Raw genomic sequence first — 15,328 nt, forward strand, 5'->3', positions numbered from 1 at the left:
CTAAAATATTAAAAAAATAAAAATGCTTCTTATCAGTATTGAAATAAAGTTGAAATTTAAACAGAGACTTTCGGCACGCGACAACAGCAGGTGGGAAACACTTCTTTAAAAAAACTAACAATCTTTTAACCGTACGCAGTGAAAGAAGCAGGATTGTTTTTTAATAATAGTATTTTATGTTAGTTAAATTTAATATCATACATTTCCGTTGTATGTATATATACTTTAATATTATTACTATGCATTACAGATACTGTTTATACAAATAAAGCAAGATTTGCTTAAGTGAAAAACTATAGAAGGCAATATGCTATATAAAGACTTTTGATATGACAAGCTTATCTAATACATCTGATCTAATATTATAAAATAAATTAGGGTTAATAATTGAATAGCGTTTGATTGTTAATTAATTTTTTTTAATATTATTTAATTGGAAACTGATTTTAACACAATACGAAGTTCTCTTATGTACAAGTTAGGTAATAAACATCGAGCATCTGTCACGTAAGTTATCCTAATAATAGAGTTATTAGAGGAACGACCGCAGAGCTTCCTCATGTCTGGATAAAAAGCGCGCAGAGCGAAGGGCGCGTGCTACTGGAGCCGGTATAAATAGTGGAATCGGTAAAAATAGACGAAGCCGTGTGCGCGATAAAAACGTTTAATTTACGCGATACGCCACTGTGTCCTGACACTTATGTTTTTTTATGTGTTGTCTTTGAGTCAATAGTTGCCTCGGGAGTTATTGAAGGACAAAGTCACGAAACAGAATATAAGAGCAATACGCCTATACTACATTAAATAATTACAAAAATACTTTGTTAAGGCACGTGTTGTTATTCGTCCCAGTTGTTTTTTTTTATTTTGACTATTAATATTTATTATTAGCAATAGGTAATGTTACATGATTTTACTAATGTATACTAATAATATAAATGTGAAAGTAACTCTGTCTGTCTGTCCCTGTTTCACTGCCAAACCAGTGAACGGAATTGGACGAAATTTGGTATGAAGCAGAGTTGTACTTCAGGAAAGGACATAGGATATTTTTTTGCCTAATAAATGACAACCAATCCCCTAAAACGCAGGCGAAGCCGCGGGTGACAAATAGTATTACAAAAGAAATTTAAGTAGGTTTTCTATGTATTTCATTAATTGAACTTTAGTGATAACGACTTCGTTAGCATATTTAGTAATTAGATTGACAGGTTAATCTTGAATGGTTTTCATTAACTAAATTGTATAACATTTGTGTTAAAGCATCCGGTTGAAGTCTAAAAAAAATCTGTATCATAACAGGGTTATCCGTATGAACGCCTGTATTCTAACATTGACCCTGTGACCTATCGTTAAAAAAAAGAAATACATACAAGATCTTGTATTTTTGTTTTTAATGTCCATAATTATAAATAATTGGCATGATCTGAAAAAAAAATATATTAACTAAATTCAATAAAATTGTATCATAAAAGAAACAAATAATGTGTTTACATAATAATTTTTCTTACATACCGCAAATAATTAAGAACGCAACCCATTAAAAAAACAAGAAATGTGTAAGCAAAGAATGGTACAAATATATAAATTTGTATATATTCGCAGTAAAAGTCTTACTAAAGATAAAAAAACTATGGACGAACTCAAATTAGTAACAGAAGAAAGCACCGCCCGCTCAAAACGGGAGCTGCTCGTAAACATAAAAAAGTGCTTATGTGATGCTCGTTACAGGGGCTAAAAAACTAGTAGGAGAGGAACATAATGTAGTAGCGGCCATAAAAAGTGAATGCATTGCGTGCACGTGGAGTGCACCGGGGTGGGGTGCAGGGCGCGGGGGGCGAGCGGCGACCGGGGAGGGGCGTGGGGGTGTGTTTACGGCGAGGGGCGGCTGGACAGCAGCGCGCCATCGCCAGTGTTGTGGTAGGTCCCACAGAGCGCGTTCGTACTTTGCGCAACCTTCATTCGTAAACGCGAGTCCGTACCGGCGGAACATGTCAACCTCGTCGTACTAGTTAACTTGTTTCTAATTAATATCGCTAATCATTCCCATTGAGTAGCCTATAACGCGCAAGTTAAGACGTTTCGAGTGTGACAATAAATGAATTTCATGAAGTTGGAGTGAGAGATGGCCTTGTCGTTGCAGTCGAATCAGAATTCCAGAGGTTTGTAAATTTTTTATTTATTTTAATGTTTTATATCTTGAGTTCTCAAATGCGTAACATGTGAAAAGTTTTAAAAGTTAGCGGTTCACGACATGCGTGTAGCGAACGCCGCGATTGGACGAGCGAGCGAGGCTGTCGCACACATGGTTTATTTGCATTCGAGAGCTTTGCAGATTCAGTGAACCGTAGTCTGTAGCGAGCGTCTTGTGTCGTGCTACGAATCGCTACGAATAATAAAAAACACGCTAGCGTAGCACTTACTTACGGCTACTTTTTTATCAATTTAAATATTATTGTTTTGTAATGAACGTGTCGTGAATGTGTGGAAATTATTGTTATGTGTATACATAATAATAATATTTGGATTATACATTAATATAAATATTATCTAAGAATGTGTATCTTTTTCCGTTATGTGTACAGAAAAATAAAATTGAATAATGTCAAGCTCAAATTATTTATAGTAAGTTAATAATAATAATTCATTTAATTTAATAACGATATGTGATTAGATATAGCTTATAAGATAATTATTATTATGATAATTCACATAAACCAATTATAAAATTGAGTAATGTATTATTACACAATAATGGGGTGATTTATTAATTACACTTGTTTTTGCTGTTGTAATAAGCCCATTTCTTAAAATAAAGTTTCAAACGATTATAAAGTCGTTTAAACAAAATATTTTTATTAATTGACCCTTTATAAAAATAAAGTAGAATCAGTTCACTGTTTTGTTTATTGATTTTGTGTATTGTAAATTTTTTACTCTATTATAATAATTATTTTTAATACTATTTGAGAAAGCCATTAAAAGCAAAGTTTGTAATAATGTCCAAGATATATAACGAATATCCGATCACCTTCACAGAACTTATAACAATATACAGTACATTGTATCTTCAAAATATTTATAAAAAGATAACAGTAATTAATACATTTAATTATTTTTTTAATATCTGGTACAAATAACTTGTAAGCTATAAACAAAACAGGTATAACCCGTATGAAAGGTAATTACTGAATTATGTGTGTCGTAATTAAAAGTTTTGGAGAAGCCAAAGTAATTTTCTGTGGCATGTACGGGTTTTCGCTTAACCCTTAAAGACTGAAACCATACTATTTCGTAATCCGTACATTTCGGTGTTCACTTACGTAGCTTGAAACTAAAAACAAAATAGGTAAATCCTATTAATGTTACCTTGATTAAATTGGGTTTATGGTTTGAAACGCCTTTCAGCAAACAACATTAAGTTTTGACAATATATTTACTCCGAGTCTTTATCTGAGTCTTCATTTCGCATATAATTTTATAACTTTTAGTAATAAAATTATATGCGAAATGAATTATATTTTAAACAGAAAATTTTCCTTAAACTCAGTATTATATACATATGGTAAATGTTTTATTAACATCTGTTTTTAATATAGTTCCAGAAGGCTTCATGGTAAACATTTAAAAGAAAGATACTAATGTAAAAAAGGATTGTACGATAAAATCGGTATATAAACAAAAACTAATCTAATAGATAAACTATTTTACCATGTAAACATAAATGAAGCTAGGATTCTATACCTATAGCAATTAATTGAAACCTATTTTATTCATTAACAATGTAGAATACATGAAAAGAGAGATGATACTTTTAGCGAGTTGGCACTTTGTACGGTATCTTACAAAAAATACATTGAGTCATTATGTATGAGATGAAACCCTTGCGCAATAATGAGTTATGGAGTGGCGGCCGCAGGCAGTCCATAAAAGTATTGAGTACGGGTTATTGACAAATATTTATGGCGTATAAAGAGGGGATAATTACAACTCTTTAGCACATAAAAAGCGCTCCACGGAAGGGTGCGCCATAAGGTAATGCTCAAATTTATCGCCTCCTCTTTACCCGACGGATTGTCCCTAAATAATAAAAAGGACGCTAACAATACTATTATATTTCGACATGATTTTTATTACCTCAATGACTTTAATCAATATTTTGATAACAGCAATATATTTTACCAATTTATTAAAATTTGTTATCTATATGTACCAATAAAATTTGAAAAGAAAACTTTGTAGGAATGTAAGGTTTAATAAAGCTAAAATTAACACATAAAACGTTTTGCAAATATGTAATTAAAATTCAATTAAATAAAACTTTTATAGATCACGTTCATACTGCTAATTACCACATTCTATTTACGTTATGTCAAATAAAAAAAAATCATTACATTGTCGTCCAGCTGTGCCTAAATTGAAAGATAGCAATATGCAGTCAATGGTTTAGAGCGCATTTCGACCAATAGCATAATGATATACTTATCAAGTACTTACAACAAACACTAAATCGCGTCAAATGTATCAACGTACCGCCTTAAACATTCACACCAGGTTTATAATTTTAGTGAAATTATAATTCCGATCGCAAGTCGGTTCGCATTTCGTCCTCGAAACAACGAGGGGAATGTTATTAAAAAGTTAAGGGATAAGCCCGCTGTACGTGCGAGCTCTGTCTAATCATAAATTGTAAATATATACTGTAACTAAACCTGCATTCAAAAGTATGTTATTGTATTAGTATTCACATTCCTATAATTATATATTACTCATCTGCAAGCTTCGTTGCACCCACACGCTCGCTCCATTATTATTAAAGTGAATGCTATCGAGACTTAGAATATCTAAGTTTTCACTAATTAATTTGAATAATAAATTCATTAGTTAACATTATTGTGCGACAAAAACATTTATGAAATTCGTTTTCTATTATTTTATAGATAAAAGACATAGCTTTAGTTAATTAAGTGTAAGGACAGAATTCGAAGCCGGTCCAAAATTAATTCCACAGTTAAGTAGATAATATTAGGTAGGCGCTTCCCTCCTCGCCGGAGTCTTCACGCCTCGAGGAGAACTTTCAATTATGATTTTGTCTAATTTTAATTAAGTGTTCTCAAAAAGGCTTTTCTTCGTCGGAATTAATATTTGAATATAATTTGGGTGGAACGCGCAGGCGGAGTCTGCCGCTTGAGGAATAATTAATTCCATTATATACGTAAGTGGTCCGGACGGGCACGCCGCCCGCGACCTCTACCCTCCTTACAATAATTAACGGAAGCATAACTCAGTTTACAATATTAAGCTTTAATTATCATAATATTAATGAACGACAAGGTTTCAATATATAAATTAGAAAAAAAAGTACAAATAGTCACCGTGGCCATTTGCGCAACAGGTCGGGGCGGAAACAACTTGCAACGCCGTGATTACGACCAAATGTTTCCTTCACTGCGACTGACGTAGTTTTTACTAGTTTTTTTGTTCGCTTTTGCTGATAAGTATGCTATCGATAGGTATGGGTTCCTGTTTGTTTAGGCCGAGACTTCTTAAACCATGACGGAAGTGTTCATGAGAAATTTTTACATGTAAAATAATTGCACATATTATGCATATAATATAAACAATTTACTAACAATAACTATTTGTTCACAGGAGTCTCGGTAAGATCGCTGTCGAGTATGCGTGAGGAGTCACTACCGATGTTGGCGGAAAGACTGTTAGCGAGCCGAGCCGCCGCCTTAGTGGCAGGTCTACCAGCAGAACTTTACTCTGGAGCATTGTTAGCCGCCTGGCCGCCGTCGCCGCCTGCACCTTTATTACCTCCACCTGCACCCGAGTTGGAGCGAGCACGCAAACGCCGACGCACTCCAAAGCTCGATGATACATCATCAAATGCACCACCTTCACCTCCCTCATCTGGATCTTCACCCGGAGCTACTGATCCACCTAGAGACAAACTATTTACATGCAAGGTTTGCTCTAGGTCCTTCGGCTACAAACATGTCCTTCAGAATCACGAACGTACGCATACCGGTGAGAAACCGTTCGAATGTGGCGAATGCCACAAACGCTTCACACGTGACCATCACTTGAAAACGCACCTTCGCCTTCATACTGGAGAGAAACCCTACAGCTGCCCGCATTGTCCACGTCACTTCGTACAAGTCGCTAATCTGAGGCGACATCTCCGCGTTCATACTGGCGAACGGCCGTATGCGTGCGCACGCTGTCCCGCTCGGTTTTCAGATTCAAATCAGCTCAAAGCTCATGCACTGGTACACGAAGGAGATGCGCCATTCGCATGCCGTTGCGGTGCTAGATTTAGGCGGCGACAGGCCGCCGCTCTTCACCGATGCTCAGGTAGTGGTTGTGAGCCTGGCACACCGAGCCCCCCAGCAACCGTTGCGCCTGATTGGCGCTGGGACGAGTGGCCTGAGCAAACAGAACCAGAAGACTTGTCACTCCCACGAAGACCGGCGACGCCAGATTCGCCAACTGACTTACGCATGCACTCTGCGTAGTGGGTGCTTGCGTCGGGCCTAGCGCCTTGTGACGCTGAGCCGGTATACGAGTTCCTCCCATGTAGAGCCGCGCCAACGTCGCTTGATGTCAACTTGTACTCATTAGCTCTCTTCGACATTCACTATTATTATAAAAAGTACATTGGTATACCCTAATATTATTGAAAAATTCTAACAGTCGTTTATACTTTTGTGTAAATATTCTTGGTAAGATGACTGATGACTGATATAGAATTGTTAGGTAGTTGTCTATTATACAAACTATTTAGGATTTCAATTGTCCACCATAAAAAATATCGTTTCGTGAATGTTACACTTTGGAAGTTTATTGTCGTGCCATTTGCATAATCGCAAGGCGAGGTAGTGCAAAAACCAGACCATTTTTTTGTTCTTTTGTTTCGAAATGTAGAAAGAACATGTTGCACAAAAGATATTTTTTGATTTATTATGTTTTGTTCTTAATGGGATAAAAAAATGCGTTCAGTTTATTCGACATTCGTCTTCAATTGATGTCCTCACGCTCGTCCAACGATAACCGTCATGGGATCGAGACTGAGAAGGCCGCGAAATTGCTTCGTTATATTTCAGTTACAATGACTAGTTAACAATCGCCGATTATTGAGTATTGATTCGGTCAGTAGGTTTGCACGACAAAGACGTTGCTTTTGTTCGCGCCCAAATCCATGCGCCTTTCAATAACCAGTTCTCAATTACCCTTATTTGTGAACATTTCCTAAAGTTTTCAATGGCTTTATAACTTTGATTATTTTATAAGTATTTATTTGTTTTGTAACAAAAAGCGGACCGTTGTGTAACCGATATACAGTAATAATATTACGATAGGGGACTGTTATTAGGAATCAATGGAGCTTTAGATGTAGTAATTACTTATGTATTTGAGTCAATGTCCAGAGAGCGCTAACGAGCTGAAGGACGAGTCGACCGGCGCGGCAAGCTTTTGTACATAAGGCTATTTCTATTATAAAATTATTTATTATTTATCTGTTAGTTTGTAGGAATTTATAAATTATAACTATCGTGGAAGCGATTATTGTTAATACCGTATGTATATATTTACGGCCGAGCTGCACAGGCTACTGTAGTGTGCATCGTTCAGTCCAACAGTTATAAAGTTCGTGTCACGACTTAGATAGAAATATTTAAAGTCGTAAATCATTGAGCAATGTACATCGCGGACTATCATTGTTATAGATTATATTCTTAGCCTAAGATTGAGTCAAAATATTTAATTTAAAAATTCTGTATATAATATGAAGATGAATTTCGCAATGTACATGGCTTGTATTGTGTACGTATGTATGTATATGTATGTAAGAAGAAACGTCAAGCGTGGCAACGTTTCGGTACTAGCGTACGTTTTAATATACTGAGCATTATTGCAATTTGTTCTACGGGTATTAGTTTCCTATTAGGAGTAGTATGATTATTTTCTTCGTTTTAATCTAATTGAATGTAATTATTAGTTGTTCCGAATATTTTAGCGCACATGATTTATACTTAATGTATGAATGTATTTAAGCAGTATTGATTGTTGATTATTATTATTTTATTTTTCTTTAGTGTTAAGGGATCATGAAAGGGTTTTCTCTAGTGTAATATTTCAACGTAAGTCTAAGAAAATATTTTTCCCAAAGAAATTATAGGTACAAAATTAAATATGTACAAAAAAATTAAAATCAATTAGAATTAGTAATTTCAATGTTACAATGTTGTAATTATACTATTGGTAGTTAGAGTAATGTTAGTGCTGTGCCATTATCTACCTCATTCGAGTGGTGACACCGTGTCAGGGTAAAGAGCCAAAGTTCTTCAAATATTTTCTATTGTTCACCTCTTTTGAGACAATGTACAATCGACAGGTTTATCTAACGTTATCAGTAACATTACATCGAAGACAATTTCACTGTTTAAGACTGATTTATTCCAATGTATTGCGCTTGTTTTGTTTCCCGTCACTTAATTAAACATACGACGTCGTTAACGCGGGATGTTCTTATTACTAAAATAATTTTATATTTTTCAAAAGTTTTTCAGAAATTTGTGATTGTATCATGATTCGCAATCGATTTGAGTTCCTATTTTATTAATAATTATTTTTTAATTTATTGTTTCATCGCAAATTTGTTTATATTGATAGTTATTAAAATATATCGAGAATTCTGTGCCATTTATTAATTTTCAATTGTTTCCTATAACAACCAATTAAATAGAAAATTATGTGATAAATATGTTAAATTGATCCTGTGTTTGAATTTACAAAAACTGCCATTTATACAAACTACCTCATAGTTGCAATTCAGGTGTTCTATTTTAAAATGGACTCGATTTTAACCTAACCGTTTTCATTGTACAAATTACTATAAGATACATGTGACATAGTTATTGTACTACTACATAAATGTATTTCTTTATAAATGTCCAGTACATGATTATTAAATAAAGAGATGTTTGTTATTTAATTTCTCTTTTATTACACCTTTAATAAGTATTATATATATTCTAACAAACCAATTAACATAAAATACGACAAATGTATGTCATAACTAAAATATATATGAATTTAGAATAACCTCCTTTGTTGATTTAGTGTTTATAGATGCAAGACGTAATATAAATGTCTGTCCAAGAACATCTGCCGAACGTTTGGCTGGTAACGGTCTTAACGTGTATTGCAGATTCTCTTTGCCATTATTATTACAAAAAAGGGAAAGTTACTTCATATATACAGATATTTTATTAGCCAGTCGAGATGGCCCAGTGGTTAGAACGTGTGCATCTTAACCGATGATTGCGGGTTCAAAACCAGGCAAGCACCGCTGATTCATGTGCTTAATTTGTCTTTATAATTCATCTCGTGCTCAGCGGTGAAGGAAAACAACGTGAGGAAACCTACATGTGACAGATTTCATAGAAATTCTGCCACGTGTATTCCACGAACCCGCATTGGAACAGCGTGGTGGAATATGTTCCAAACCTTCTCCTCAAAGGGAGAGGAGGCCTTTAGCGCAGCAGTGGGAATTTACAGGCTGTTGTTGTTGTTGTTGTTGTTAGCCAGAGTCGATAATGACAATATTAAAAATTATCACAGTACAGCTATTTCTGCCAAAAATACTAGCTTTATTTAAGAGACTTGAAACGATATAAATTAGGTATTATTCATTTCATAACCCGTCGATAAATATTAGTATCGTTTATCATCCTCGAAACGTTATATAGGCCTTTCAACATCGCTATTCCATGTGATTACGATTCCTCTAATTATTATATTTACCTAATGAACGTCCTGTTATTTACTTTACTTTCACTTAGTATAATACTAATATATGTATACGAATTCATATTACACGAGACTGCGACTCTATTCTCGAACTGATCATTGTCTGTGTTTTGTTTTCTGCTAAATTTTGTTCTATAGCCAATTAAATAGTCTGGGCCAACCGTTAGTTTTTATTCAAAGTCAAGATTGTTTAATAGCACCTATTTTGCACTATCAACCTATTTAAAAAAATAGTTAAAAATTTCATTATTTCTATTGATATATAGATAGTAAACATTATATCAATATATTGATTTTATACTAAATTAATAGTTTTAAGTATTATTACGTAAATTGAGTAGAAGTAGTGACTAAGTAGAGTATTAGTGTTTAAAGTAACCATCTAGAACCTTGGCAATTCCAATAACCATTTTAATATTTTTTATAAGTTATCCTTATAGCAATGATATATAAATAAAACATTTCTTAATTATTAGTTTTACACAATATCTTTAAATCGAACATTAGTTGTTTATGTTCAATTCCAGTATACACTGTTTTGGAACAATTAATTATTTATTCAAATAACTTATTTTTTAACGCTATGAATGTTAATCTAAGGAGAATAAAATAAAGTCAAGTTTTGTTAATGAATATATGCCAAAATAGTAGTCAGTAAGGCATATCAGCGAAAGGGACGGAGCAAGCGAATTATAATTTATTTGGAGAAGTGGCGACGAGCCGCCCGCGCCCCGTTCGCCGGCCTACCCTTTGCTTTCGCCCTTCGTTACGCGCTCGCTACAACAACGTTGCAACTCGAATATTTTTAATTTTTGCAACTTTTGGGTCACCAAGGTAGGTATTTGTCATGATTGGTAAATGGTTACCAATATGATTGGGACATAATTAGCTTAATAATTAAAGTATATAACTTTCATCATCATCTCCCTATCACATCATACTTTCATCATCACTATCTCCCATCCCTATGAGATCAATGAAATTGTCACTTTATATATTTAATGATTGAAACACTATTTATTAGAACAAAAATCTTAAAAATTTACAAATAAATATTAGAATCTTACAAATATTTAAAAACAAATACTTTTTGGTTTCAACATTGTGAGAATTTTTAATGTTTGGAATTTATTCATAAATTATTAAAATATAAAAAAAAAATTAAATATTAATTAAGTTACAACTCTTTTTCAGTGAACTTCATACTTTCTGTTTTTTTAGGCAGGTTGCGTTCAAAGGAGTTTGCGGGGTGCGGGTCCTGCGGGGGGAGTAGAATTAAGAGGGAGACGGGGGGAGGCCCGCCCTGGATACCAAGAGGAGTTTTAACCAATTAATTTTGTTCCTCAACGCAAACTCCGCTATATAATAAGGTATAAGTAGGCATTAACTGAGGCGCGCCGATAGCCCGACCGGGGGCGACTTTGCCTTCTCCTTGCCTCTTATAACGATGTTTTATTTCTTGTTAAGCTCTCCATTTCTCCACTTTTAATATTTAATAGCATTTTCATGGCTCATGTTTTATAGCGCTCTTAAGAATTCCTAACATTATTAATGTTATTTTATCGGTGTCATTGTTTTAACACGAGTCTGTCATTAAAGACGACTCCGCCTAAATAATATTTGAATCACAAAATATTTGTTAGGTCCGATTGTGTTAGTCGAATAAAAAGAAAATGTTACCCAAATATCTCAATTACTACATATCATAAGTCACAATCAAGACAACATTAAAATTTTAATTTCGTTAACTACATCACACCATAGGGGAACGTGATGTATTTTCTCTTTTATTTCTTCTATAGTATCACATTGTTGAAAAAAAAACACGCACAAGAAACATCCATCCAAAACTCATCCGTGACTAAACATCGGAAAGGGTTCCTCCCATACGTTCGAAGAGAGATTTAAAAATAATCTTTTTTATGTAAACCAACCGCTCGCGCCCAGCGCTTGACAGCGACTCGCGCGCGTCGATATGACGTTCTTAAAACATCTCTTAACAACGGTATTGTGTTGTTAAAAAACAGAAACTCGTCTATAAAAAACAAACCACAGAATTCGGTTAAAAACAAAATGCAGCACGCGAGTCGACCGAGACACCCTTTCCCTCCGGAGCGTCGCGCGCTACGTTTTTTGTCTAAGTGGGGTTGAGTTTTTTATCACGATGCTACGTATAAATTAATAAATGAACGTGCTCATAATCTGCGGCTTGGAACACTTTCGTCTTTTATACATTTTTTTCGTATAGGATTCATTTGTTTTTGTGCATAGTGGCGGAAACGAAACGTGGATATTGATTAAGGTACGTCCGCTCTGTTCCATACAGCGACAGGTGCTGCTCTAGATATCTAAGATATATAGCTTTCAAAGTAAATAAAAAAAAATTGTTTTATTTTTCCAAAAAGATCGTTAAAATTTACAAATGTATGAATGTGTTATGAATGTAACTACTAATTAATTTACCAATGTACGAACTAATTAATTATTTTTACATTATATATATTATACAATTAATAAACGTTTGACTAAACTACAAAGTGTTTAAAATGTATATTATCTGAAATCTTAACTTTAACCAACAAAGAAATCAAGTAATAATTTGGTTACCGGAAGATGCACCGGGAAGCTAGTTTTTGTTTCGCGGCTAATAACACGAAGATACTCTTTTTGCCCACATTCTGTTTCAACCCAGCAACATTTGCCACTCCGGCTGTTTCTGCTCCCGGGCAGAACGCACACCTATAATCATTATGCCTATACTCAAATACTTTTAACCATATTAAGTTTATACCGAAACTAATAGTATAATTTTAAATTCTACAGACACGGTATCGTAATTTATTCTAATTAACAAACTTAGATACATAAAACGTAGATTTGAAACAATTTGATAATTTTCATTATTTTATTAGAATAAGTATTATGATGAAACAATAGAAAACAATCCAATAAAACTGGGTTGCAGCGTGGGAGTTCCAATCGTTCACGTTGACATTTACAGAATACAATGATTTTAAAGAATCTTCGATAAAAGCACAAGGGTTCAGTTCGCATCAATAGTTCATAATCGGAGTAAGCAAATACTCGTCAATGCCTTCGATACGCTTTGTGCTTTCATGCCGAGGCAGTGAATTTGGTATGCATCCGCGACTGGCCTGCACGTGCGTCGGAGATGCTACACATTATTATTTAAGTCTTGTTCGAAAAAAAATTTGCATCATATTAATTAACCACTGTGTGAAATGATCATAATGATGATGATGTTGACTAAAATATTTTTTATATCCCACGTATAAAACCTTTTTCTTTGTAGTTGTATTTTTATAATAAAAATCAAGTCAAATATTTTAATTTTAAAATATATATATTACACGATATATATTTAATCCTTGAAGACGAACTAGTTAGTATTAAAAATATATCGAAATTGTTTCAAATTGTAATCCTGAATGTAACATGATTGATTGATTATACAAAATAGTTTATATGCACTCTACGTGTCGTTAATGCAAGTTATATTAGTTAAGTATATACCTATTACTATTTATTGTATTCATCTTCTGAATAAAGAAGTACTTATAAATAGCTGAAAGTAATAATCCTTTTTATTGCAACTCAAGGTGTTTTTATATTTGTTATTGTAGAGCGTCGTAAGAGCGTCGGAGCATTATGGCGCGAATTCGTCCCACCACTCTAGTTCGAGCCGATGCAATAAAAAATCCACCCGCGCCGCGTCACGCAGCACACTTTATTTTGATAGTGAATTCGGTTTACCGCTGGCCATTGTCGCGATGTCGTTTGATTATTGATTTTTACGCCAAATATTCCCTTTTTCGAAAATTCCATTCATCGAAATCATACTTCCTTTAACAAAACATTTTTAATTCGAGCGCACAATGAAGCTGCACAATGTCATTAATAACGCGTATGTAACTTGTCGCGATCGAGTGTATTCTTGAAGAATTCAATTCGGCTCAGATTGTTCCTCTGCATATGTATGTGATAGCAAGTCATCTTAATATTGTTCAGTTCAGTGTAAAGAAATCGAATTTATCAGTTATATAAAACAACTTTGAAAATGTATGTCAAAAGATTTCGATGTGATATTTTTAGCAAATACAGAAAATATATATTTATAGCAAAAAAAGATGAAAAGTCTTTCGCACAAAGTTGTTTACTATACGCATAATCCTTTAATCCTCCGAGTATCACTCCCGTACGCCGCCCAGTAGCCCAGTAACAATGCCTAATTGTCACTTGTATATTGCTGTATGTAGCCGGCGATGCCGAAAGACTTCTAACAAAAGTGTTTGTTTGTGTTCGCTTTGCACTAGTTGTTTAATGTAACAACACCCTGGCCACTGGGTATGTTTGCATTTAATCCGTTTGTAATTCCTTTTATTCACTGTTTCTACGATAGGACGAAACCCCGCACGAATATTAAAAGTATTTCTTAGTGTATTTTTTTTAGCAGAAGCGGCATTCTCTTTGCAGGAAGACATGATTGTGATTATTTACCTTACCTTTTAATAAGTAGGTACCTGCCTGAATAAAATAATTATTCAAATTTTTAATTATAACGTATAACGTAATTTATTTTAATGTTTACTCTTATATTAACGTCGGAAATATAATTTTCACGTTGCTTGTATTCAAAACACAGATTACGAAAATAATGGAGGCACCTGAGCCACGACCTCGTTTGAGGAAGACAGATTATAATTAAAAAGAACTCATAAAAATGTCCCGTGTACTGGAGAAACTCTCGTCATCTTTGAGATGTAAGATACGAAACGTAATGAGATAAATTGTTTCGGTTAATCTTAAGGGCTCGATAAAATCCGAATTTATATCTTAATTATTAATTATCATACTAAACGACCTTTCTTGTTTCTTAGTTCGTATTACGATATTTTTTATTCCTTTTAGTCAATAAAGTACAATTATAAGTATCTAATTATAACAACACAAGGTGTGCGAGATTAAGAAGCGCGTATCCTTTTTTCTCTATCAGTTTTTTGTTTAAAAACACACAACGGGTAACAAATAAAGGGGCATTTTTTTATACGCAAAAAAGGATTCGACAAAGGTTTAAAAGAATGATTGTGCACTAACGGGCTTGCAACTTGATAACTTTAACACCTTGATCAATGTGGGTTACTAGAATGCAGCAAACTGTTTATTTTTTCCTGCAATTGTCAAAAAATGAACGGGTGTCGCGTCGGCGTAAATTGACACCATCCGGTGCTAAAGCCTAGCCGTTATCCGTGCTAGTTGCTATTCACCAGTACTTCATATCGCTTTACTTTCAAATGCATCGTTGGCCGTCTTAATCGTCTCTTATTTGCTAATTATATATAATGTAATTGCATAAATAACAAAGACTAGCAAAACTTGTATTCGAATACCAATCAAGTGAATAACTTTAATGAATTATTTATATATTTATGTGTTGTATACAATCGTGTCATTCAGAATGCGTGAGCCATAAGATAATAGTCAATAACAA

The 15,328-nt window shown here is 34.0% G+C and overlaps 1 protein-coding gene across 1 annotated transcript; it reads left to right on the forward strand.

Moving 5' to 3' along the window:
* Window positions 1-1,833: 1,833 nt before the first annotated feature.
* Window positions 1,834-6,521, forward strand: LOC124544461 (protein krueppel-like). The gene is made up of 3 exons (XM_047123026.1): window positions 1,834-2,005; window positions 2,124-2,162; window positions 5,653-6,521. Exons 2-3 carry the CDS (start codon window positions 2,126-2,128, stop codon window positions 6,519-6,521), a joined length of 906 nt encoding a protein of 301 aa, XP_046978982.1. The 5' UTR covers window positions 1,834-2,005; window positions 2,124-2,125.
* The last annotated feature ends 8,807 nt before the right edge of the window (window positions 6,522-15,328 follow it).

The sequence above is a fragment of the Vanessa cardui genome, chromosome 4 (assembly GCF_905220365.1).
Source record: "Vanessa cardui chromosome 4, ilVanCard2.1, whole genome shotgun sequence".
Classification (NCBI taxonomy): domain Eukaryota; kingdom Metazoa; phylum Arthropoda; class Insecta; order Lepidoptera; family Nymphalidae; genus Vanessa; species Vanessa cardui.